This window comes from Rattus norvegicus, chromosome 7 (assembly GCF_036323735.1).
Source record: "Rattus norvegicus strain BN/NHsdMcwi chromosome 7, GRCr8, whole genome shotgun sequence".
In the NCBI taxonomy this organism is placed as follows: domain Eukaryota; kingdom Metazoa; phylum Chordata; class Mammalia; order Rodentia; family Muridae; genus Rattus; species Rattus norvegicus.
The window spans coordinates 21,117,862-21,144,922 of NC_086025.1; the positions used below are offsets into that span (position 1 = coordinate 21,117,862).

Here is a 27,061-nt window from a genome sequence, read left to right on the forward strand (position 1 = left end):
GGCACCCCCCATCCCGCTGACTCCACTCGAGGGTAGCCGGTAGCCGGAGCACTAGGAGGCTCGGCCATCCAGGCAGCCGCGCCCAGCCTCGCCCTGTTGGGCCCCGCCCGTCCTCCTCGGGGTCTCGGCGAAGGGAGGAGGGGCAGCGGCCGGCTTGCGTGGCAGGCTCTCCGGCTGGGCTCGGCCTCCCTTCCCGGGAGGCGGGGTCGGCGCCGCGGCGGCGTTGGAGCCAGGCCCCCTCCTCCTTCCGCGGCCGGCCTCCTTCCTCGTCGCCCCACGTTCCGGGCCGCTCCGACGCCGCCGCGCCCGCGTGCCGCCCGCGCAGTCCCCGTGGGAGCCCGAGCCAGCGTCCCGGGCTGCGCGCCCCGCTCGCCCATCCCGCCGCCGCCGCCGCCGCCGCCGCCGCCGCCGCCGCCGCCGCCATGCCCTCGGCCAAACAAAGGGGCTCCAAGGGCGGCCACGGCGCCGCGAGCCCCTCGGACAAGGGCGCCCACCCGTCGGGCGGCGCGGATGACGTGGCGAAGAAGCCGCCGCCGGCGCCGCAGCAGCCGCAGCCGCCCGCGCCGCACCCGCCGCAGCACCCGCAGAATCAGGCGCACCGGGGCGGCCACCGCGGCAGGTCCTCGACCGCCGCCGCCGCCGCGTCCTCTGCGTCCTGTTCGCGCAGGCTTGGCCGGCTGCTCAACTTTCTCTTCTACCTCTCCCTGGTGGCGGCGGCCGCCTTCTCCGGCTGGTATGTCCATCACGTCCTGGAAGAGGTCCAGCAGGTCCGGCGTGGCCACCAGGACTTCTCCCGTCAGAGGGATGAGCTGGGCCAGGGCTTGCAGGGCGTCGAGCAGAAGGTGGGTACTCCAGCTTTGGAGGGGTCGGGACTCCACTCCTGCCCTCCTCGAAGTGGCCCTGCTCCTTTCCTGCCCAGGTCCTGTGGCAAGAGCTGGGACCTCAGCTCCCTAGTTGCTAGGGCGGTCCCAGACCCGCTTTGTTAATGGTCTCAGAGAGGAATGGAGCAGACTCTGAGGATGGCCCAAGGAGGGTGGGCCAAGGGCCTGTCACAGGACATTAGCGGTGACCTGTAAGGAAGCCGGCAGGCTCCACGTAGCCCATTCTTTTTGCATTAAGAACCGCTGAATGGGCAGAGTTGCCCGAAGAGGAAGCTGGAAGGGAAATCAGCGCATCCCTGGAAGCCTTTGGTCAAGACTTCACCTTGGCTATGCCAGCAGGAGTCATCCGAGCCAGTTTTTAATAGACTCAGAGATTTGCGGGGAAGGAAAAGCTAGTGAGCTTAGTCATTTGCTAAGTTCAGATGAAATGGTGTCTATCTTTAGGTCCCTTGTCCTTAGCTGGACCAACAAGTCCATGTGGGCCTTTGAAGTAGCCTACTCCAACTTTAGGGGAAACACAAGGCCATAGATATTAGGTCACACTCCTGTGGTGTGTAGACAGCTTACTCGTGTGTTTTATTTCCTAATCCGAGGTTAACTAGAGGGAAGAGGAAAGGCTGGCAAATTTGACTCCATTTTCCAGACCAGAATATTGAGGCGTAGAGACACAAAGTGAGTTGACACAGACCCCAGCTGGCTTGAGTTGCAGGCTGTTTAAGAAAGTGTGGGCCATTGGTGACGAAGGATTCCCCAGCGAGCTGACCGGACCGCAGCTCTCAAGGCAAACTGCTCAGTTTCCACCCCTTCCACCCGAAGTGTAGCCCCCTTCTCCCCTATGCCTTCTCGGTCCTCCACCCACATCCTTGCTCAATGAAACTCAGTTGCTGGACGGAAACAAAAAATCCCGCCACTTCTGAGCCCGGAACCACGGCCTCCTTTTCCCAGCATGCCGCTCGCCCTGCCAAGTCTCTACTTTTTGTTGAGTCTGCAGCACTAGGAGTTTCCTCTCGAGACTGGAAGAGCAGCTGGAGTGAGTCAGCCTGTGAGGTGGTGTAGGCCAAGGGAGGTAACTTATCTGGGGGAATCAGGTAGGCCGTTCTGCGCTGCCTGCTGAAAGTCAGACCACCCTAAGAACAGAGACACCTCGGGAAGTCTAATCTCCGCCCATCTCCCCTCTTCCAGCTACTCTCTTGCTAATCAGTCATAATATTTATTGAAGTCTGATAGTCGTGTGGCTGTGCGTGGGCCCTGCGGAGAATGTGGAGGAAGAAAAAGGTGCAGATCAAGTTTGTTCAAGTAGGTTTCAGTGGTGGGTGACTTACATACACTTTAGGAAGAAAGGACTTGTGACAGTTCCCTGGGTCTGTATGTGGGTGGTTAGGACAGGGCCAGCCATTAGAACTATCAAGAGAAGGAATGTCTCCATACCGGTAAGGGGACAATCTCGAACATGCCTGCAGGTCAGACGGTAGCTTGCCTTCCAGTGACAGAATGACATGCAGGAGATACAGGGGAAGTTGGAAACTGAGGCCCGAAGTGGATGGATCCAGGTTGAAGAACTTGGGTGTAATATTTCCTGTGTTGTCTTTCAGTCTCTCTGTGTTGGTTTTACCCCTCCCCCGACACGGCTGTATGCAAATCACTTCCCTCTTTGAGCCTGTTTCTCATTCTCCAGGCTAGAGGAAGGTACCACCAAGATTTGTAAGAATTAGGGTTGAGGGCACTGGGGGTGGGTAGACGAGGATAGCCCAGTTGGTAAAGTGCTTGCTATGCAAACATTGGAACATGAGTTCAGGTTTCTTGCCTGGGTAAAAAGCTGGGCCTGCTAGTCCACACTTGAAGTCCCACTGTTGGGGAGGCACAGGCAGGAAGATATATCTGGAGTCTGCTAGCCAGCCGATCTAGCCAAATCAGCATGCTCCAGCTCCAATAAGAGACCTCCTGTCAAAGAAACAAACAAGTAGATGTGGAGAGCGGTCTGGCCTTCACAGGTGTGTATTTGACAGCCCCATTGACTGTCAGCCATTAGTAGTAGCACTGGGCTATCCATTGTTACCCCCCCCGTAAGGCCCCACACTATGTGACACATCCACACAAACATGCCCTATATACACCCTTGCATGAGCTCTACAAGAATCCTCGTGGCTTTAAAACTGTTGAAGTAGTGACCACCCTTGAAAAGAGTTAATGATGTTATCAAGTCCAGGGCTTCATTAACTGAGTGGGGGTGGGCAGTTCATCTGTAGGCCTCTAGATCAGCCACTCTTGCCCTGGTCCATCATCCCAAGGCTGCTTAAGGCAATGGCAGGAGTCACCGAGGCTGGTAGGGACAGCTTGTGAGACGACCAGCTATTTGTAGGGTTTTAGTTCTCTATGCGTTCTCGTCTCTCATCTTTGTTCCGTGAAGAGTGGCCGGGACTTCCTTTAGGTGTTGGCAATCTCTTCTCTAGGCATCTTTCAGATGAGTTCAGGTCCTGACATGAGGCATTCTGGGATTTTGATGCTTGGCTCCATGAGTTACACCCTATATAAATACCCCCATTGGACTGTCAGCCATTAGTAGCAGCATCCTGTCCATCCTTACCCCAGCAAGGCTCCAGGAAAGCAGGGATGGAGTTATAGCCATTATTCCATCTCTGATGTTCATGTCCTGCACAGCGGACATCCCCCACATTCCAGGAGGACAGACATCCAACGCACATTAATCGTTATGAGCTCTCTGTGCATAAAGCTGCCCAGCCTTCCATGCCCTCAGAAGGGGAGACACTGGGTTCCTTTAGGGATTGGTAATAGTTTCTGATCTGACTGACTTCCCGGCCATTTGTAAAGAGCCAACCTGAGACTGGAGAGGAGCCGGGCCTGCCCAAGCTTTATCAGGCGTTGCTCTGAATTCCTCCATTCTCTGGTCCATTGAGAAAACACTGAAAGTAGCCGGCCATGTTGCAGGTGCTGGACTCACCCACTCATGCTTCTATTTTAAGTGCTGTGCTTAGAACAGGAAGGCATTGTGATTTACTAACCTAGTTTTAGAGGTCACCCCTCTCTCTCTAGTGCCTTTCTCAGCGTATTCTTTAATGGCTCAGGCAGTATTTGGCTGGGGAGGGAAATTGTCTACTTTCTGGGCCCCCCTCTCCCCCAGAGCCCCATTCTAATCTAACGTTGGACTTGGAAAGTGAATACAGCTTTGAGTTCCTAGAGCAGTCGGTGGGCGTGTGCTGTGGCCAGGGTGTCCTGTCCGCATCCCTGCTCTCAGGTTCTCCTTCAGGCAGTGAGTGGAATCCGGGAGCCTCTGAGGAACTTAGGGCATAGCTCAACCTCGATGAAGACAATAGCTGCTGCCTTGGGCGGCCATTGAGCGCTGGGCACGGTGAAGCGCTTTCCTTTGTTTAGGCTCATTCAGTTCTCACGGTGACCGTCGGTGAGTCAGGTACTATTTTTGTCTCACCTTGTAGCTGAGGAAAACCAAGACACAGACAGCATGTAACCCATCCAGGACCAAACAGTGAAACATTGAGCTGACAACTGCCTACCCAGTCTCGCCTCAGAGCCTTGTAGGCTAATTATTTTTTTAAGATGGCGTTCCATGTAGCCCGGGCCAGCCTCAGACCCACTGTGTAGCCTAGGATGACCTTGAACTAATGATCTTTCTCCTCTCTCCCGAGTGTTGAGCTTACAGGAATATGCTACCAGACCCAATTTATTAAGCACTCGGGCTTGAACCTAGGATCTTGGGAATGCCGGGCAAGCAACCTGTTTCACACTCTTGTCCTGCTGCTGCTGCTGCTGCTGCTGCTGCTGCTGCTGCTGCTGCTTCTTCTTCTTCTTCTTCTTCTTCTTCTTCTTCTTCTTCTTCTTCTTCTTCTTCTTCTTCTTCTTCTTCTTCTTCTTCTTCTTCTAGATTTATTTATTTATTTTGTATATGAGTACACTGTAGCTATCTTCAGACACACCAGAAGAGGGCATTGGATACCATTACGGATGGTTGTGAGCCACCATGTGGTTGCTGGGATTTGAACTCAGGACCTCTGGAAGAGCAGTCAGTGCTCTTAACCACTGAGCCACCTCTCTAGCCCTCTTGTCCTGCTTCTAAGTGGAGAGACCTCTCCCCGTCACTGATTTATCTTTATTTTATGTGTTCGGGTGCTGTGCCTTTATGTCTGTATTTATGTACTTGGTACCTGAGGAAACCAAAGGAAGACGTCAGATTCTGAGGAACCAGAGCCACAGGCCACTCCTGCAAACAGCCGTGTGTTTGCTGGGAATTAAGCCTGGGACTTCTGGAAGAGCAGTCCGTTCTCTTAACCACCCAGGCATCTCTCCACCGCCTGAAAACTCTAGAATGGCTGTCTTCCCCACCCCCCTTTTTGAAATATATTTAATTGTCGACTGTTAATGACATCACTCCTCTCACGGAGCACTCCCCGATGGCTTTAGCTGGTAACAACCTCTGGTGTCTTTTACATATTCCAGAAATGGGTAGCCGAACTCACGTAAGTCTAGGGACTTACGGAAGGAATCAAGGCTACACCGCTGGGATTCTTAACTCTACTTTCCTTTATATTTATTTATTTATAAATAAAACGTTGCAGGTGTCACATCCAGATAAGGCCTAGGTCCCTGATCAGCAGGGCCTCTGAGTCAGTGTGTCAGCCCAGCTTGATTGAAGTTGCCGCACAGAGCCTAGTTAAGAGTGGAGTTCATGCCGGATGAATGGGTGGCTGCAGAAAGTCACAGTGTGTTCTCAAAGGCCAGAGTGTCCCAAGAAATCACCTGGCCCACCGCTTGGATTTTTTTAAATGAGGACGCTGAAGTCCAGGGCGGACAGAGGCTTGCCAGAGACTACACACCTGGAAATGACACAGACCTTGATGTGTTAGCTTTGTGCCTAGTGTCTCCTCCATGTGTCCCAGGCTCTTTCCCAAGAAAATTGTGATGCTCGGCTGCAAGCACTGGAAAGCCAGCCCAGAATAGCAGAGGGAGGAGAGAAGGAGGGAGAGCAGAAAGGAAGAGCTCTGATTGGCCCAACAGTTCCAAGAGTAGACTCCTTCGGATGCAGCAGTATTCAGGGATTGAGTGACATCTTCAGAATGTGATCTCGCCTGTTTCAGCTCTGTCTCCCTGGGTGATGTCTTGGTCGATGAATGGGTTGTTGGTCACGTGCTGTTCTGAGCAGCTCCAGGCCTCCCTCACCCTGTAGCCAGCAATCTCAATGGGAAGGGGTATTGGCCACTCCTTCAGCCCGCGTGGCACTTGTTCACCCATAGTCGCTTTGGCTGAGAGATGAGGGTCGGTATGGTCTATGCTGACTGGCCAGGTATGTGTGGGGTAATGAGCCTTCTCGGGAGTACCCGGAGGGGCCCTGCGGTTGATGGCCACAAGCACCCCATGACTATCTTTGGAAGGAGCGTGCTGAGCTGGAGGCTCCCAGGACAGGCAAGGCAGACAATAGCAGTAGCGTAAAAGAACACAGCTGTTTCTTCTCAGCGGCTAACATCTGGATTTTGGTCTTAGGTACAGTCTCTGCAAGCCGCAGTCGGGACCTTCGAGTCCATCCTGAGAAGTTCCCAGCATAAACAGGATCTCACAGAGAAAGCCGTGAAGGAAGGGGAGAGTGAGATCAACCGTATTAGTGAAGTTCTACAGAAGCTGCAGAATGAGATTCTCAAAGACCTGTCGGACGGGATCCACGTGGTGAAGGATGCCCGAGAGCGGGACTTCACGTCCCTGGAGAACACGGTCGAGGAGCGTCTGACGGAGCTCACCAAGTCCATCAATGACAACATCGCCATCTTCACCGACGTACAGAAAAGGAGCCAGAAGGAGATAAATGAGGTCAAGATGAAGGTTGCCTCCTTGGAAGAATCCAAGGGGGACCGCAGTCAGGACGTGAAAGTCCTGAAGGAAGCCGTGAAGGAGGTGCAGGCCTCCATGAAGTCTCGAGAGAGGGACATCGAGGCCCTCAAGAGTTCCCTTCAGACCATGGAGTCCGATGTCTACACAGAGGTCCGGGAGCTAGTGAGCCTGAAGCAGGAGCAGCAGGCATTCAAGCAGGCGGCCGACTCAGAGCGCCTGGCTCTGCAGGCCCTCACGGAGAAGCTTCTGCAGTCCGAAGAGTCCTCCTCTCGTCTCCCAGAGGACATCAGGAGACTGGAGGAAGAGCTGCAGCAGCTGAAGGTGGGAGCCCACGGGTCAGAGGAGGCCGTGGTCTTCAGAGACTCGAAAGCCTTCGACGAACTCCAGAAGCAGATGGAGGGCCTAGGCGCCAGGCTCCAGTATGTAGAGGACGGGGTCTACTCGATGCAGGTGGCTTCTGCGAGCCACACTGAGAGCCTGGAGTCGCTCCTGTCCAAGAGCCAGGAGTACGAGCAACGCCTGGCCATGCTGCAGGAGCACGTAGAAAGCCTGGGGCCTATCTCTGACCTGGCCAGCACGGTGAGGAGCCTGGAGGAGACCCAGCTGGCGCTCTCCAGCGACTTGAAGGGGCTGAAGCAAGGCTTGGGTGAGCTGCCAGGGACTGTGGAGTCGCTGCAGGAGCAAGTGCATTTGCTGCTCAGCCAGGACCCAGCCCAGGCCGCGGGCTTGCCTCCTCAGGACTTCCTGGATAGACTCTCCTCTCTAGACAACCTGAAATCCTCAGTAAGCCAAGTGGAATCAGACTTGAAAATGCTCAGGACGGCTGTGGACAGTTTGGTTGCCTACTCTGTTAAAATCGAAACGAACGAGAATAGCTTAGAGTCCGCCAAGGGCCTGCTGGACGACCTTCGGAATGATCTGGATAGGTTGTTCGTGAAAGTCGAGAAGATCCATGAAAAGATCTGAACGAACCGGGTGTGTGGGCCCACTTTCTTACGACCAAAAAAACAAAACAAAACAAAAAAAACCCATTGTTTCCTCCCAGGTGCCCTCCCCGCCACCTTCTCGGCCCTGCCCCACCCCATGGAGAGCAGCAGACACCAGCTGAAGGTGTTCCGGCTCTGGTTAATTTGTGTGCAGATATTACCACATGCCTTTGGTTTCTTAAGTCCTGTTTCTGCTTTTGGTTAGGCTTCCTGAAGGCCCAGCCCTGTGCAGAAAAGGATGGGTCTCCTGCTAGGAAGATGATGGCTGTGGCTTTAACTGGGGATTATCAGGAAGCAGATTAACCTTAAAAAAAAAAAATCCTGTCAGGCTGACAGATTTATAGTAAAATAGAAAAAAACAACAAAGAACAGGTGGGGGGCACGTTTTTTTTAGTCTTTAAAGAAAATTAATTTTATTGTTTTTTTTTTTATACTCCTAGCCAGGGTTTTTATGAGCTGGCCCTTAACTTGTCTTCCATTTAGAACTGGTAAAAACTCGTAGATGTCAGCTCTGAATGGGTGAAAGAGGCCCCCCTCCCCCAACCTGCCTGAGGGTCACTTTCAGAAGCATGGTGTCTCTGTCTCTCTCTCTCTCTCTCTCTCTAATCTAGTCATAAGGTAACTATGCAAATGTGTCACCAGGCTAGGCTGGGTCACCAAGTAAATTTGGGACCCTAGAGGGGGAGGTTCTTCGGGTTCTGATGTGAGAGCTGTCTTTTCCACAAAGGATTCGGGCATCACCCTGGGAGATGGAGGCCAGGCCTTTTTGTTTTATCACAGGACCTCTGGAGAGGTCTCTGCCCCTGTCTGTCAGTGAGGATCACGTGTGCTGCATGTGTTCTCACTGTACCCTCGCCCCTTTGAGAGGTATTGTCTTTAATGACTGCCTTGCCCTTCCCACCCCCCACCCCCCAAAAAAAGAAAAAAAGAAAAAAACTGAAAAGAAAAACAAAGTTTGTTAGTTTACTGTGAAATGAACTGTATGGCTTATTTACAGTATTTTTAATTCTTAATAAACACTTGAGCTTTGTTATGATCTTCAGTCAATGGATTGTGACAACTTAGCGATGACGTTCGGGATTAGGAAATTGGTAACTTTTCCATTTCAAGCCTTTTTTTTTTTTTTTTTTTACAGTGAGATTTTTTTTTTAAAAAGATTCATTTATTATAGAGTTCTGCCTGCATGTACACTTGCACACCAGAAGAGGGCATCAGATCCCCATTCCAGATGCTGTGAGCCACCACATGGTTGATGGGAATTGAACTCAGGACCTTTGGAAGAGCAGCCAGTGCTCTTCACCTCGGAGCCATCTCTCTTACCCGCAATGTAAAATTAAAAACCATTTTTTCCCTTCTGGGGCTGGGATTAATGCGTGTGATGGCCCATGTACAGAGGGATTTAACTCAGGTTCTCAGGCTACACTCCTGCATTTCAGGGACATGCTTTTGTTGGCTTATGATTGGATCTATTACGAGTTTCTAGTAGTTGCTTAAGATCTCAGCCTGAATACCTAGTAGGATCCGCCTCAGGGATTTGGGTGAGGGTCTGAGAGACTGGCACCAGTCTTTGAAAGATTCCCTACCCGGTTCTAGCTTGTGGTTGGGGGAGGTGGGGCACCACTGCCTTGAGAACTGAGATGGCTGCCACCTACTGGGCATTTCCTGACTCCTGGGGTCCCATCCACCACCCTATGAAACAGACACTGCTTATTTTGTACCTGTGTGCAGCCTGGGCTGGGCACTGTGCAAGCACCATTTCCCGGTCCAAATGGGCAGCAGGCTGAGAAGCATGGATCGGGAATCATGAGGTGAGACTCAGACCCACTTGTAGACATTTTTAATCCGGTCCCGAGGTTTCCACCCCGTCCTTGACCATTTATTTCTCAGATAAAAGATACACACAACCTTTATATTACAATAAGCCTTAAAGAGTACAAGAGCTGGGCAGTTATCTGCCTTGTTAACTACTAAAATCTACTTTCCTATAGATAACCCGTTATTACTACTACTTACTATGTTTTATCTGGGATGCTCTTAACTCCAATTGGCCAACCCTCAGGGCCATGTTTTTATGACTCACCCAACCCATGGTAGCTTCTTTCACCTTCTCTTCATGGCCCCTCTGACCCCAAGCCCCCAAACCCTAAACCACACCTCTGTCTCTTGTGCCCAGCTGTTAGCTATTGATATTTTTATTTACCAACCAAATATACGGGGGTGGGATGGGGGTGGTGGTGCTTCATTTGGGTCTAAATGCAGACTCCAAGTCTGGGGGCGTAGGGGCCACACTTAGCATTACAACCGACAACAAGACCAAACCTCAACAACCCACTTCCAGCTCTGACTGTGTCCTCCTCCTCTGTCATCTGTCTGGACCTTCAGAAGCAGGGAAGTGGTCTCCAACTCATGGAATAGAGGGAGCAGGATACTGGTGGATGTGTCATGTACACCTGTGTGTCTAGCTGGCTGGTCATTCATTCATTCATTCATTCATTCATTCATTCATTCATTCATTCTTCATTCACACTTACTGGCCCTACCATCACATATTGTGCTAAAGATCAGTGAAGTGAGGGCCTGGGGTAGGATCGTGATCCTACAGCCCAGCTGAGATGATTACCTCAACTGCTGACCTGAGGAACTGCGGGTGCTACATCTGGGAAAGACAGTGTCGGTGGAGGTGTAGTGTCCAGTTCTGCCGATCTTGTACAAGAGATGGTCTGAAGAGGTTTACAACGCCCAGTGAGGAGAGGTGGGAATCTTCAGGAAATGTTCAGTTAGTTCATTCTTTGAATAAGAATAGCTATGGGGTACCGAAGATATAGAAACTGCAGATCCAGCAATAGGATAGGATAGGATAGGATGGGATGGGATGGGAGGGGAGGGGAGGGGAGGGGAGGGGAGGGGAGGGGAGGGGAGGGGAGGGGAGGAGAGGAGAGGAGAGGAGAGGAGAGGAGAGGAGAGGAGAGGAGAGGAGAGGAGAGGAGAGGAGAGGAGAGGATGAAGGCAGGACTCCAAGCATGCCAGCGGTGTGGAGGCTGTTTACCTGTTAGTGCCGATGGAGAGGCTGATGGTGGAATGATCTCTCTCCCTCTCCTTCTCCCCCTCCCCCATCCCCTCCCCCTCTCCCTCCCCTCCTCCTTTTTCCTCCCCCTCTCTCTCCCCCTCCCCTCCTCCTTTTTCCTCCCCCTCTCCTCCCGGTCCCCCTCTACCCCTCCCTCTCCCTCCCTCCTCCTTTCTCCTCCCCCTCTCCTCCCCCTCTCCTCCCCGCCCCCCTCTACCCCTCCCTCTCCCTCCCTCCCCCCCATGGCGGTTGTGAAGGTTGAGTGTTATTATAGGCAGTCTTGGCACACACTCCGGAGCCCATGCATTCACACCCCAACCAGAAATAACAAGGTTGAAATAAAACGGACATAGCGGCACACAACTGTAAATCCCAACGCTTTGGAGATGGAGAGGGAAGGGCAATCAGTTCCAAGCTGGCTACAGAGTGAGATCCTGGTGGTGGGGATGGGGAAAATAATGTTAAAGCACTTGTAGGCATGCGCGTGGGCTCAGGGGTGTGACTTAAGCAGATAACTATATAAGGAGGTGATGAAGTCCACGTGACAGGGGTGCACATCTACAAGTCAGCACGCGACAGATTCTGGGTTTCAGAGTAGCCAAGACAGTGGAGAAGTTGAGTGCAGAGAAGTTGAGGAACAGAGAACCATGCTGGACACTGGTACTCAGGACCACTAACTCTCTTCTTGCTTTTCCCCTATCTTGCCTTTAGGAGGCGCTGTGGAGTGAGGCTGAGGATTTTGTCTGGGACCAGGTCCTGGAGGCCTGTGAATCTGAATCTTACTCTCTATGGGACAAAGGATTTGAGGCAGGGTGAGGAGTTATGATACTGAATTTTAAGCCATCCCCTCCTTCCTTGTAGGATTGGAGGAGAGCAAGGTGAGCAGGAAGAAGGGCAAACTCCGCTTGGTCTCCTGAAGGTTCAGACAGGAGCCCGCAGGAGAGTTGCTCCGGAGAGGAGTCACAGCGCGAGCTAAATGCATAGGTTGGGGTGGGAGTGAAGAGGGGCAGGACTTTAAGATATTGCCGCCCCTGACAACTGGAGAGGCTCTAAGAGAGGCAGCTGGCATTCATGTTGCACACACGGGGATACCCAGTCTGGAGCCCAGTCAAGCGGCCTGTTTTCTGAGTGACTCATTCATATTTACTATTGAATTAAGGAAACATTGTCAGAGACAATAAAGGAGATGTGAAGGAAAGGGATGCTCAAAGGGATATCAGAGACGGAAGAGCGAGGTAGCACGGGGGATGTTAACTGTAAGGATACCTGGAAAAGAACAGGGGTCACCGGTGTGGTTTTAGTCATCAAACATCTTTCAGGGAACAATTTGTATTACAATTTCCCTCATCAAATTGCTAATTGAATCTCCTTCCTCACTGGGCTGTAACTCACATAGGAATACTGCAATGGGTAAATCCCCTTGAGACAGAAAATGGGCTGTCCCTGGTGACTTCCGGTGAGGTCTATTGCCATTCTGGAGTGGCAACGCAGGAGATTGATGGAACTTGGCGGAGTTCCTCTCTGTGGTGCACTTCTTAAAACCTCCTCTGCTGCAGAAGCCGCAACCCCCGGTGGTGTCTCCATTTGGTCCCAGCTGCCTAGCATCTCCTTCAGATGCCTGGATCTGGTCCTGCTGCCACAACACTGTGACAGTGGTGCCTGGCGAGTACATCTTTTATTTTCTCTGGATCCCGTTTCCTTCATCTGCAAAAGATAACACAGTTCGGACCAGTGGCAGGATCTCCCATTGTAAACACCGATCAGTGTCATTAGGAAGCCATGCTAACGCAGATGACAGGCCCAGAGAGATGGCACAGTCAGTAAACAGGCTGCTGCCCATTGGTGAGGACCTGAAAACCCCAGCACTCAAATAAAACAAACAAACAAACAAACAAAAACCAAACAAACAAACAAAAAAACCAAAACTGGGAGTCACAGTATTTGCCAGTCCCTGAGGCTCACTAGCCTATCAAACTACTAGCTGAATATTTATGAGAGACCCTGTCTCAAAAAGCAAGGTGAGAGGAATTAAGGACACTGGGCATCAACTTCTAGCCTCTAGCACATGCACTCACGCACCTGTTCATACATGTGAACATGCACACGTGTGTTGTGTGTTGTTGTAAAAATATAAAAATAAAAAAAGGTATTGGTTGTCTTTTACCTCACTAGGTCCAGCGGTGCCCCAAGATATCTGCTAGATATCTTGGCAGAAACACATCCCAACTCCTCGGTGCCCCAGTGTCTCCTGCTGCCACACACTTTCCTACACTCAAACTGTCACATAAAAGAACACACAAGACAATAATCTTAGATCCAATTGATAAGCTATAATTGCCCACTTAAACATACAAAGCCCGGTGCCATCCATCCCTTAGGAACATTAATAACAACCTGTAAATACACAGAGCGAGATCTTTACACCAGCCTCCATTGTCCTGCCATTTCTCCCTTTCTCTTTCCCTCCTGTCTCTTCCTTTCTGTTCCAGTCTCCTCCTCTTCCTTCAAACTTCTCTCCTGCCCATCCTTCCTTCTCCTCCAATGACAGGCCTCCTTCTATCCTGTACCTGCCCCTCACCTGTACTTTACAAATTCAATGGGGAGAAGGTTGAGTAGTGACTAGGCAGCAGTCCTTGGGGCAGTGGAATTAGCATCAAAATACAGATGACTTCAGGGCAAACCACAACGCACGTGTGCGCTCTCTCTCTCTCTCTCTCTCTCTCTCTCTCTCTCTCTCTCTCTCACACACACACACACACACACACACACACACGAACATGCACATTTTGGTTGCTGGATTCTTCTTTTGGAGATTCTGGTGTTGTAGGTCTGTATGTGATAGGAGTGGAGAAGGGTGAGGATCACAGACCTTCCTTCCTTCCTTCCTTTCTTCCTTTCTTTCTTTCTTTCTTTCTTTCTTTCTTTCTTTCTTTCTTTCTTTTATTGGATATTTTATTTACTACATTTCAAATGTTATTCCCCCTTCCCAGTTTTCCGTCCACAACTGCCTATCCCATCCCTAGTCCCCCCTTTTTCTATGAGGGAACTCCCCCCCCCCACTCTGTCTTCAGCACCTAGCTACATAAGCAGCTGGAGCCATGGGTCCCTCTTTGGTTGGTGGTTTAATCCCTGGGAGCTTGTGGTGGTGGGGGGGCTGGTTGGTTGATATTGTTGTTCTTCCTATGGGGTTGCAAACCCGTTCAGCTCCTTCAGTCCTTCCCCTAACACCTGAGGACCCAGCTATATCACTCCTGGGTATATACCCCAAAGATACTCTAACATATAACAAGGACACATGCTCCACTAGGTTCATGGCAGCCTTATTTATAATAGCCAGAAGCTGGAAAGAACCCAGATATCCTTCAACAGAGGAATGGATACAGAAAATGTGGTACATCTACACAATGGAGTACTACTCAGCTATTAAAAACAATGACTTCATGAAATTCATAAGCAAAAGGCAAATGGATGGAACTTGAAAATATCATCCTGATTGAGGTAACCCAATCACAAAAGAACATACATGGTATGCACTCACTGATAAGTGGATATTAGCCCCTCCAAAAAGCTCAGAATACCCACAATACAACTCACAGACCATATGAAACTCAAGAAGAAGGAAGACCAAAGTGTGGAAGGGGGAACAAAATAATCATGGGAGGTAAAGGGAGGGAGGGACAGGGGAGGGGAGGGAGAGATGAAAGGGAGGGAAAAGGCAGGATCAGGTATGGGAGGAGACAGGGCAGAAGTACAGAGGGTCCGGAATTTGAACAGAGGTGAGTAGCAGTGGGGATGGGGAACTGGGGGTAGCCACTAGAACGTCCCAGATGCTGGGAAAGCAAGAGGCTCGCTCTCAGGACCCAGTGAGGATGGCATTGTCTGAAATACCCAACGAAGGGGAGGGAGAACCAGTAGAGACCATATCCAAAGGTTAGGCACAGCCACTGGTTGAGGGATGGGGCCACCCCCCCCCATCTCAAAAATATTAACACAGAATTGTCAAAAGGAAATACAGGGACAAAGAGTGGAACAGAGACTGAGGAAAGGCCATCCAGAGACTGCTCCCCGCCCCCCCCCAGATCCATCCCATATGCAGACACCAAAACCCAGGCACTATTGCTGATGCCAAGAAGTGTTTGCTGACAGGAGCCTGGTGTAGCTGTCCCCTGAGAGGCCCAGCTAGAGCCTTACTGATACAGATGAGGATGCTCACAGATCTCCATTTCGGTCTCTGACATGTGCTCTACTGATGGCTTGGGGCTCTCAGTTTGAGAAGCACCGGACCAGATGCTTCCTAAGTTGCAAACCTGAGGGAAAAACTAAACTTTCGTGGTACTAGGCATTTATTTCTACCTGTAGGGAATGAGTATGGAAGGAAGTAGCTACAGGCTAAAGGATATAACATTTATAGTTAATAAGTCCCAACGCAGTATTTCTTACAAGAATTATGATGAGTGAGCACACTAAGCCAACATACATGGGTACAAAGTCACTTCCTGTTCTTTTTAGAGATTTATTAATATTTTTAATTTCATGTATGCGAGTCATTTGCCTGCATACATTTATGTAGATCACACAGGTACCAATGGAAGTCAAAAGAAGGCTTTGAAGAACCGGGGTCTGGAGTCATGGATGGCTGTGAGCTGCCATGTCCGGGCCGGGATTGGAACCTGGGTCCTCGACAAGAGCAACACCTGCTCTTAACTGCTGAGCCATCTCTCCAGCCCTTCTTTATGAGTATGCGTCTGTACCATTTGTTATCTGAGTAGTGTTCCTTCCCAAATCTCTGGGCAGGCCAGTCCTCTAAGACACTGTTCTGGTTTACTGCTAATACCCAGAGGCTCCTTCTCCATTCCTCTCCCTCGTCTGCAGATCCAAGTTCTCATCCCCCACATGTAAAAGGGGAAGCAGGGATCCTCAAACACAAAGCTTAGGAGCTACAAGATGCCCACCTCCTCTCTTCCTGTGCTGGGTAGTTTTAAGTCACCTGGACACAAACTAGAGTCACCAGAAAGGAGGGGAGACTCGTTTGAGAAAATGTCTCCATGAGATCAGGCTGTAGGCAAATCTGTAGGGTGTTTTCTTAGTGATTGGTGGGGGGAATGCCTACCTCGTTGTGGGTGGTGCCATTCCTGGCCTGGTAGCCCCGGGTTCTATAAGAAAGCAGGCTGAGCAAGCCATAAAGAGCAAGTCAGGAAGCAGTACGCCTCCGTGGCCTCTGCATCAGCTCCTGCCTCCAGGTTCCTGCCCTGCTGGAGTTCCTGCCCTCACTGCTTTTGGTGATGAACTGTGATGTGAAACTGTGATCGAAATAAACCCTTCCCTCCCTGTGTTGCTTTTGACGACGATGTTTAAGCACAGCAATGCTAGTCCTAACTAGGATACTCTTCCTTTCCACATCCTAGGGTTGACGCCCCAGTACACCATCATCCTCTTTCCCCAGCCTCCTCTTTACTGCTTAACCAGGGGGTGGGGGTGGGGGTGGGGTGGGGTAAGCTCCAACTTGGTTCATGACTCATTGTGATGGTTTGTATATGCTGGACCCAGGGAATGGCACTATTAGAAGTTGTGGCCCCGGGGCTGGGGATTTAGCTCAGTGGTAGAGCGCTTACCTAGGAAGCGCAAGGCCCTGGGTTCGGTCCCCAGCTCCGAAAAAAAGAACCAAAAAAAAAAAAAAAAAAAAAGAAGTTGTGGCCCCATTGGAGTAGGCGTGGCCCTGTTGGAGTGGGTGTGGCACTGTGGGTGTGGGCTTTAAGACCCTCATCCTAGCTGCCTGGAAGCCAGTATTCTGCTAGCAGCCTTCAGATGAAGATGTAGAACTCTCAGCTCCTCCTGCATCATGCCTGCCTGGATGCTGCCGTGCTCCTGCCTTGATGATACTGGACTGAACCTCTGAACCTGTAAGCCATCCCCAATTAAATGTTGTCCTTCTAAGAGTTGTCTTGGTCATGGTGTCTGCTCACATCAGTAAAACCCAAACTAAGACACTCATGATACTGGGGAACACCACTCGGCTCCACGTGAAGGAGACATCTAGGAGACGGCAACTCAGAGGGACTCCTACCTTCGTTGTAATCCTGGTCCAGTAGGGAAAAGGAAATGACTAGATAGAAATGAAGGCAGGTGCTTGTGCTGCAGGAACATGCAGAGCTGCCTGACTGTCCTTCCAGTCTCTGGCTTGTCTTTGGGGATCATGGATCACCAACACAGCCTTTCCCAAGTGTATGTCTGTCTGGGCCCCTTCCCCACTGAATCTTCCAAGCCTACATTTGGCGGCATGCATTAACCAGGCTCCTGCGTGGCTTAAAAGCAAGTCTCCCTCTTGCCCACTAGTGCCATCAGCCTGCTCTTCAGGAAATCTAAGTTTCCCCGCACCCCTGTTGTGACACCTCCAGCCTATTCCTCCTTTCCTAATTCGACTGTTCCACCCCTGAACCTGAACCCTAAGCGGTCTTAAATGCTCTTCCTAGGGTCCCACACTCCAGGTTGCTGGTCAGAAAGCCTCTTCCCTCCATGTTGCAATGGCTTGCATGGCCGCTTTCTTGCTGAATGACACCCTCCATGTTTGGGTCCTTCATGTCTGGATCTGCAGAGTGGGTATCGTGCTTGGTCCCAGGAGTACCAAGTAACTAACACTTCCTGAGTACCGATTATGCACAGTCATTCTTCTAAAGCTTTACAACACACAGGGAGGCACTATGTTTAGCAACCCACCCTGCCCCATTTTTGATAGATGACGGCTCCAAAGAGGTTAAGAAATTTGATTAAAACACTTCCTGGTCATAGTAAGTGGTAAAACACCCCCATGATGTGTTATAGAAACAGAATACTGAAAACAAAAGTTTACTCAGGTACTCAGTTAGCACGCACATCAATGTCTAATTATGCAATGCTAAAAAAAAAAAAAAAGAGAGAGAACACTTATATTTATTTAAGTCTCTGTGTGTCTGTGTGCATATGACACACGTCCAGGTGCCCTTGGAGGTCAGAATACGGTGTTAGATTCCATGGAGTTATGAATGTTTTCGACTCTGTCCAACATGGGTTCTGGGAATGGAACCTGGGTCCTTTGTAAGGGCAGCAAGTGCTCCTAACAGCTGAGCTATCTCTCCAGCCCTTAAACACCTCCACAATCCTTTTTGTATGTGAGGAAAATGTCCTAGTTAAAAAGTTGTGTGTGTGTGTGTGTGTGTGTGTGTGTGTGTGTGTGTGTGTTGTGTAGGATCTTACTATGTAGCCTCAGGTTGGTCTTGAACTAACAGCAGTCTCCTGCCTCAGACTGGTACTAGGGTTACAGCTGCATGTCAAGACAATTGGCCCTAGAGTCAACTTTTTAAAGGGGAAGAAGCACAGAGAGAAACCTTAGGTGTAATTCGCACAGTAGTGCAGATCAGAAAGCATATAATAACCTCACACCAGTCCCTCAGGGGCTGTAATCACGATGAACCAATTTGAATAATTCTGATAGGGACAGACCATGCACAGGCTTTGCACAGTTAAGACTTACGGGGCTCAAATTCACACACCCCTCCCCCCTTTTCCAGATAGGGAGACAGCAGCAGAGAGAAGCTGTTCACCCAAACTGCACAAATCAAGTGGTTCAGAAGACGGCCTCGTTCCTCCTCCCTGGTTACTTGTTTTGGCCCCGTGCCAACATAAGATTGTAAATGCCTGGCAGCAAACTAAGGACCAGAACAGCTGCAAAAGGTGTGGCACTTCCTCGGGGCTGTGCAAGGCGAGCATGTTGGTTCCTGACACCCTGAGCAAGACCCGTTGAGCAACGGGCCTCTGGTGAGGGCAGAGCCACCTTTGCTGGGGTACTTGGTCATGTTCTGTGGAAATTGATGGTTGCACATAGGGCATAGCTTCCCCTGTATTAGGACATGTGCTCTCATGGAGTCGGTCTTAGAAACACCTGCTATTTAGAACTTTCCAACCTCTCATTTTCTTGGTTGGCTCTCATGGGGAGGGGAGATCCAATGTGGAATTATAAGGTCAGGATGGAGGACCCTAGATTAGGGTGCTGGTCTGCCAGGCCTTGCTGCTCTGGGTAGCTGGTCCTTCTTTCAGAGAAGAGGGGGAGGGGAGAGGCGAGGGAAGTGGGGAGGGAGACGACATCCATAGTCTTTCTCAGTTCCAACTCTCCTTGACTTTGTAGCCTGCCCTGATTCTTGGAGAGCTTCCTGAGGGTATCAGGAGGGCTGGGGAGGAGAGGTTGAAGGTCTGGGAAGGATGAAGGTGGTCTGGGGAGGAGAGGAGGTGTGGAGATTGGCCGTATCCCTAGGGGGCTGAGTGGGCTTTTGTCTGAACCAAGGCTCTGTTCCCACCAGAGACTGACACACAGTAACCTCTTACTTATTTTGATGAAGTGGGTGAAATCTATTCGCTTTGGGATGGTACGGGATACACCAGGAAAAAAAAACAAAAACAAAAACAAACAAACAAAAAAAACCAAAAAAAACAAAAAACAAAAAACAAAAAAACTAAGACTGTTCGAGCTCTTGAATTTTCTTTTCTGTTAGGGGGCGGGGGGGGGGGAGATATGTGGTTCTGCATCAGCGGGGAACGTGGCGCCATCTAGTGTTTGATCCTGGGATTACCGGAATGGTATGATTTAAACTCGGGCGTCAGCTGGGGCACCTTTACCGACAAGCCTACTATTTAAAGAGACCTACACGTCCACTTTTCTGTGACACAAACGCCTTTACAACACACGTACACCCTCCTAGTTAGTTCCTTTTGGGAACCTAATGATAAAGAGGTTTGTTCATCTGAATGTTCGGAGCATTGGCTCTAACGAGCTTCCTTTTCACATCCTTCTAGTCTGGAAGTTCAGGCAAAGAGACTTTTAGATCGCGCAAGCCAAACTGGGATATTAGTCTTCGGAGATAACCCCCAAAACTGTGAATTTGTTAACTGTCACACCCTGGGTGGGACACATATATTATCTTGCACAGCTCAGGAGATTGTCAGGGGAATGGGTTCTCCCTGATACAACTCTGTTTCCTAAATGCACCCAGGATACAAACGTGCAGGCTCATCCTGTGTACCCCATATTGTAGTCAAGGAATTGGGTTGTGGGTTCAAACTCCAGCCATACCCCTACCTCTCTGTCTGCTAGAAGGAACACTTCTTGGATTCTGCGCCTCGGTCTCCCCACTTACAAATGTGGGAGTCTGCAACACCTACTTACCTCATGGAGTTGGTGTAAGGTTTGAAGTACTTTCTAAATCTCTTCACTTGGGACATAATAAAGGACTCAGTAACAATTGGCCACCGTGTAGGGAGCTGGGAATACAAAGCTCGTAAAAACCCCTGCTTGCCACAGGTCAGCAAGATGTGTGTTTAGAAACTGCCCACTTGAGGCCTCTAGAGTTTCACAGTTCCCACCCACTCACTCTCACCAACTTCTTAACCCATTTAGGTCTCTGGCTCCTGAAGGCACTTGGAGCTTTTTTTTTTTTTTGATCCTTGCAGTTTCTGAGATGAATACATGGAAATTGTTACCCTGAGGAATGGAAGCGTTGAACTCTGTGGGACTCTTTTTAAGGCCTGTGATGCCACAGCTTTGTACATCAAAGTGCTTTGGGTTTTCTTGTTGCGCAGTTGTTTGTCCTGCCAACGTCGGGGTGGGGGGCGTCTACCAGACGGAGACCAGGCGCAGGCAGGTCCTCCCTCAGCCCAACCTGGCCTCTGTGTTCTTTCTTACCAGCTTCCGAACTGTTTATCTTCTCTTACTTCAAAGGGGGGGGAGGGGGACTGGGGTTCCAGTAAGCAAGTAGGAGTGCAGGAGGGAGGGAAGTCTGCAAAGAGACTGCTTGGAGACAACACTTACATTCCCGGGGAAGCCCATGCTAGGCAAGACTCCAAAACGCGAAATGCCTCCCAGTGGCTGTTTCCGTGTGTGTCCAGAAGAGGGCAGTGTGGTGCAGAGGACAGGGTGGAGCCAGGCGACTGGCCTTGAAGGTTCAAGATCAGACTGTTGGGAAATCTTTGTGACCTGTAAGACACGAAGCTTGGTCCGGATTTTTCCTCATGATCTGTTCTAGTGGAGCATTCTGTAGTCACGACAGGAGAGACCAGAGTCAGTCAAGAATTCCAAGGAACCAAGAAATAAAGCCGGGTAGTAGGCGTAGCTGGGAAATTTATTTGTGGGGGCTCAAATTTCTTTAAGTGAGTCCAATGGGGGGCAGACCATGAATGGGCTCCCCCCTAGAATCACATGTTTGAGTTAGGGTTATTAAAGGCACCCCCGTTTTTGAGAGTTCGGCATGAGAGTGTGACCTGGCCTTAGAGTGAATGCTTAATCCCAAAGACACTGTTAAAGACGCTGCCGCCACCACACACTGGTGGTTCCCCATCTTTGCAGTTTGTAACAGTAGGCGTGGCTTTCTTTGGAGATTGAAATTCCTTCCAGAAGTAGGTTGAGGCTAAGCCCGTCGTGGCTTTGGGGTGTCCCTTGGCAGAGATGGAAAGTGACGCCATTGGGTGGGTTTGGGGTGTCCCTTGGCAGAGATGGAAAGTGACGCCATCGGGTGGGTTTGGGGTGTCCCTTGGAAGAACTGGAAAGTGATGTCATCGGGTGGGTTTGGGATGTCCCTTGGCAGAGATGGAGAGCGAAGTCATCGGCCCAGGTTTAGCCTAGACGGCTCCAGCGTATGCTTGCCTATGCTTGGGAAACCCTCATTGAGCTTGCTCTCGAACAAGTTCATACATGCATATAATCCGTTCTCCTTTCCTCTGCCTTTTCCTCTCTTCTCTTCCTAGTCGCTCTCCTACCTTCATGTCCCTTTGCTTTATTTTGTGACCCGCTGAATGTAACCAGGGTGATCTGTGGCTAGATTGAAGCCTACTGGACTCATCAGTGGGTAGACAACTGAAGACGGTGACTACCTGTCTTGGTTAGGGTTTCTACTGCTGGGCACAGACACCGGGGCAACTCTTATGAAGGAAAACATTTAACTTTAGGCTGGCTTACAGGTTCAGAGGTTCGGTCTATTATGGTCAAGGTGGGAGCATGGCCATGTGTGGGCAGACATGGTGTTGGAGAGGTAGCTGAGAGTTCTACATCTGGATTATTAGGCATCAGGGAAGGAGGGGGGGAGGAAGGGAGGAAAAGACGGAAGGAGGGAGGGAGGAAAGAGACTGGGCGTGGCTTGAGCATTTGAAATCTCAAAGCCTACCACCAGTGATAAACTTCCTCCACCAAGGCCACACCCACCACAACAAAGCCACGCCCACCCCAACAAGGCTACCCTTGCTCATAGAGCCACTCCCTGGTGACCAAGCTTTCAAATCCAGGGTCCTAGGAGGGCCATTATTATTCAGAGCACCACACTACCCCTCCCCACAGAACCTTTTAGTAGCCAGGAGTCCACTAAGTAGAAAGAAGCAGGGGCCTACGAGTCCCGCCTCATTACTTCATGATTGACTGTCCGCAGGTCCAGTCTTGTGCAGACTATTGCCAGAAGCTAGCCACTAAGGGATGATGATTGAACGGCCGAGTCATGCCCAGAAGACAGTCACCCCGCAGCCCTCCTACCTTCTGACCCTTATATTGTTCTCTCTCTTTCTTCCCTAATGCTTCCTGAGCCCCGGAGGGAAGATATAGGTGCCCTGTGCTGAGCATTTAACCATTACATCATCATCATCGTCGTCGTCGTCGTCGTCGTCGTCGTCGTCGTCGTCGTCGTTGTTGTTGTTGTTGATGATGTTGTTGTTGTTTTAAAGGTCTTTCTATAGAGCCCCAACTGTCCTGGAACTCACTATGTAGACAGGAACTCACAGAGATGCACCTGCCTCTGCCTCCTGAGGGCTGGGATTAAAGGCGTTTGCCACCATACTCAGCTGTCACATTATCCTCTGGGCCTTGTGCATCCATGGGTCTCTTAATTCACTGCCATCCATTACAAAGAGAAGCTCCTCTCATTAAGGTCGAGAGTAGCATTGTCTATGGATATAACAAGAATATTTAGGTGACAGCTCAGTGTCATTAATTAGCTAAACAGCAGCCGGGGGTTCCTCCCCTAGAGCCTAAGACTCCTTCCACTGGGCTCAGATGACCACCAGGGAACTTTCTCCTACAGAGCAGGCCACCAAATCCAATCAGAGAACAGTTGGTTACCTTCATAACAGCCATGCCACTATTGTACCGGTGGGCACATCCTGTGGCTTGCTATTGTAGTGTGGAGGGTTCACCTACACACTGTGTCGGTGTCTTTCCCTTCAGCACTGAGAAAGCCAGCCAGTGAGGAGGAAACTTCCATCCCGCTCTAGCTTAAATTTTCTGTAAATCGCAATCAAACCTGTGGTGTCTTCAACAATGGGGCTCAGGCAAGAAAGAGGAACAGCAAGAACTCGTATTGTGACGGAAGTCTTTGGGGCCTTCCTGAGCTAGCAGATCACAGGGAGGTACCCCACATTGAACACTGGGATTTTTGTTTAATACCTATGGAATTTGAAAACAGCACTGTACCATCCTGTAGGATAGCTCTCTTTTACTTGATGTGCCGCTTTCTCCTCTTCCTCCTCTTTGTCTCTCTCTGTCTCTGTCTCTCTCTCTCTCTCTCATTTTTAACTTATATTTTTCATTGCTTACAAAGTAGTAAGTTTCCATATGGATTTTTTTCACATACCCTTCACTTAGGTTAACCTTCCCTCTTCCTTATCTCCCCTATGACCCTCCCACACTCAAACTCCACCTCATGCCCCTGCAATCCCTCCCCTGTGTTTACCATGGGCGGGTGTTTTGCCTGCAAGCATGTCTATTCACTACATGCATGGCCTCTCCCTGTTTTTCTATCACCTGTGCTCTGCTCCCCTCCCCAAGATATCTCCCATTACAATGACCCTACTCTTCTCTTCTATCTTGGAGTCATTTAAGAGACAGGATCAAGGACAGTGTCCTAAAAAGAGTGCTAAAGGTTTCACTTGTCATTGAGAGTCAAGCCGGCATGTCGGGTAACTCCAAACACACACATCCCCCTTGTCCTTCTACTGCTACAAGGTTCAGATCACCGCAAATCCAGAGCCAAACATGAGAATTTGGGAGAAAGAAGACTTGTTTAGGACTTTCCTACCATGATTCTTATTTTCTCACTCTGCTGGGCTTGGACCTGAAGTTACTGGAGACGAGGCAATCTAGCGTTTAGGAACACAGGCTTGGGGGGACATATGAGTCGGGTGTGTGATTTGGGACAAGTCACATAGACTTGTTATTGTCTTGACTCCTCACTTGTCAAATGGTGGTCATTCTAAGCAAAGCCCACCTATTTCGTATTGGGGTGGTTAGGTCTAGGGAGAGCTTGACAATACTACAAGCCCATGGTGATGACTTATTGGATATAAACCCTCTGACTCTATTACAGAGACTCATGTGTACTGAGAAAACAATTCCAGGAGAAAGTGCATTAGAGTCCTGTTGTCTCCTTCTGCTTAAAGGATAAAGGGCAGGGTTTTTCACCTGCTTGAAACAGCTCAGTAGTAAGGATGGAATAAGAAATTTTCAAAAGCAAGTCTGCTTTTAAATCTCTCCTCATTTATTCACTATAATAAGTATGAGGATGGGTTCAGTTTTTTATTTTTAAATTTTATTTATTTATTTACTTTATATCAAGACTAGAATTTGCCCTCCCTTCTTTCCTCGCAGTCCTCCCCCGCCCTCTCCAATCCTCTTGCCTATCTCTTCAGAAAAGGGGAGGCCTCAGTCAAGTTGCAATAAGAGTAGGCACATCGTCTCCTGTTGAGGCTAGAAGAGAGAGCCCAGTAGGGGGAAAGAGTCCCAAATGCAGGCAGTAGGTCAGGGACAGCCCCAGAGTCGGCTGTTAGGAGTCCCACACGAAGACCAAGCTATAGAACTGCTGCATATACGTAGAGGGACTAGGTCAGTTCCCTGAATGCTCTCTGTTTGGCGGTTCCGTCTCAGTGAGGCACTGTGGGCCCAGGTTGGTTGATTCTGTAGGTGTTCTTGTGGTGTTCTTGACCCCTCTGGCTCCTACACTCCTTCCTTCCCCTCCAGAACAGGATTCCCCCAAGCTAAACCAACTGTTTGGCTGTGGGACTCCGCATCTGCTTCCATCCGCTGCTGGATGAAGCCTCTCAGATGACAGTTATGCTTGGCTCCTGTCTGCAAGCACAGCAGAGTATCATTGACAGTGTGAGGGATGGGCTCCCCCATGGTATGGCTCTCAAGCTGAGTCAGCCATTGGTTGTCTGTCATCGATGTCTGCTCCATCTTTACCCCTGCACATCCCATAGGCAGAGAAAATTGTAGGTCAAGGATTCGGTGGCTTGGTGGGTGTCCCAGTCCCTTCGTTGGAAGTTTTGCCTGGATACAGGAGATGGCCCATTTGGGATATGGCTGTCTCCCATTGCTAGGAGTCTGAGCTAGGGTCACCCTCATAAGAGTCTTGGCATTTTCCATTGCCCTAGGTTTCTAGCTCATCCCAGAGATGTCTCCTATTCCAGTTGTCTCTCCCAGCATCCTCTCCCTCTGTCCTTCCCCAACCTGATTCCTCCTGTTCCCATCCCCACCCGCCTCCCTGTCCAGTCCCCTTCTCCTAACCCCTCACCTACTCGCAATGTCTATTCTATTTCTCCTTCTCAGTGAGATTCGTGAGTCACCCTTGAGCCCACCTTGTTACTTAGCTTCTTTGGGACTGTGGGGTATAGCGTGGTTATCCTGTACTTTATGTCTGAGGTCCACTCATCAGTGAGTGCACACCATCTTTGTCTTTCTGAGTTTGGGTTACCTCACTCAGGGTGACCTTTTCTAGTTCCATCCATTTGCCTGAGAATTTCATGAGGTCATTGTTTTTAATAGTTTAGTAATATTTCATTGTGCAGATGTCTCACATTTTTCATTCTTTGGCTGAGAGGCATCTGGGTTGTTTTCAGCTTCTGGCTATTACGAATAAAGCTACTAGGAACATAGTGGAGCATGCATTCGTTTTATGTGACGGGGGCATCTTTGGGGAATTTGCCCAGGAGTGATATAGCTGGGTCTTGCAGTAGATCTATTCCCAAATTTCTGAGAAGCCACAAATTGATTTCCAGAGTGTCTGTACAAGCTTGCACTCCCGCCAGCAATGGAGGAGTGCTCCCCTTGCTTCACCCCCTCACCAGCATGAGCTGTCACTTGAGGTTTTGATCTTAGCCATTCTGACAGAAACAAAATAGAAGCGGAATTTCAAAGGCGAAGAAGTCAAGGCTTGGGGGAGGCTTATACAATCCAGTAAGGTCACTTATCTAGTTAGAGATAAAGGTCTGGGCATCTCCTTTTCTTCTGTTTACATTTTGTTGTTGTTTGTTGAGACAGAATCCTGATGTTAGACATCCCTCCTGGTACAGCCTCATATCTGTCTCCTGAGTTTGTTTGTTAGTTTATTATCTTTCTCTGTATCTCTGTATCTATCTCTGTATCTATCTATGTATCTCTGTATCTATCTATGTATCTATGTATCTATCTATGTATCTATGTATCTATCTATGTATCAATCTATGTATCTATGTATCTATGTATCTATGTATCTATGTATCTATGTATGTATGTATCTATCTATCTATCTATCTATCTATCTATCTATCTATCTATCTATCTATCTATCATTTTGGTTTCTGAGACAGGGTTTCTTTGCGTAGCTCTGGTTGTCCTGGAACTCACTCTGTAGCCCAGGTTGGACTCAGACTCAGCAATCTGCCCCTGCCTCTGCTTCCCGAATGCTGGGATTAAAGGCCTGTGCCACCACTGCCCAGCGGTCTCCTGAGTTCAGAATACTGAGATTAAGGGCGCGTGTCACTATTAAAGGTGCTGTTCTGAAGACTCCGTGTCACTGATAAATAAACCATTCACTAGGGAGATAGAGACTCCCTTCTCTCTTCTCTTCCAGGCTCTATCCAACCTACCGCAAAGATTCTCTCTCTCTCTCTCTCTCTCTCTCTCTCTCTCTCTCTCTCTCTCTCTCTCATTTTTATATTTTATTAATTCTTTTAGAGTTTCTTACAGTGCACTTTGATCATATTCTACTCTTCAACTCCTCCCCAGCCAGCTTTGTGATTTTTCCATTTATTTATTTATTTCCTCCCTGTCACAGCCCCCGCTTCCCAGTTCCCCCTTCCACCAACCCTCCCTTTTACCTCTGAAAAGGGGAAGGTCTCCCTTGGGTATGAACTTACACATCCTCTCCCACTGAGGCCAGACAAAGCAACCCAGTTAGGGGAACAGGATCCACAGGCAGGCAACAGAGTCAGGGTAAGCCACGCTCCAGTTGTTGGGGGAT

At 49.8% G+C, this 27,061-nt stretch overlaps 1 protein-coding gene across 1 annotated transcript; it reads left to right on the forward strand.

Annotated features, from left to right (window-relative positions):
* Positions 1–665: 665 nt before the first annotated feature.
* On the forward strand, positions 666–8,763 carry Ckap4 (cytoskeleton-associated protein 4). The gene is made up of 2 exons (NM_001108740.1): positions 666–842; positions 6,393–8,763. The coding sequence occupies exon 2, from the start codon at positions 6,720–6,722 to the stop codon at positions 7,698–7,700; it is 981 nt and encodes a 326-aa protein (NP_001102210.1). The 5' UTR covers positions 666–842; positions 6,393–6,719; the 3' UTR covers positions 7,701–8,763.
* Positions 8,764–27,061: the final 18,298 nt, after the last annotated feature.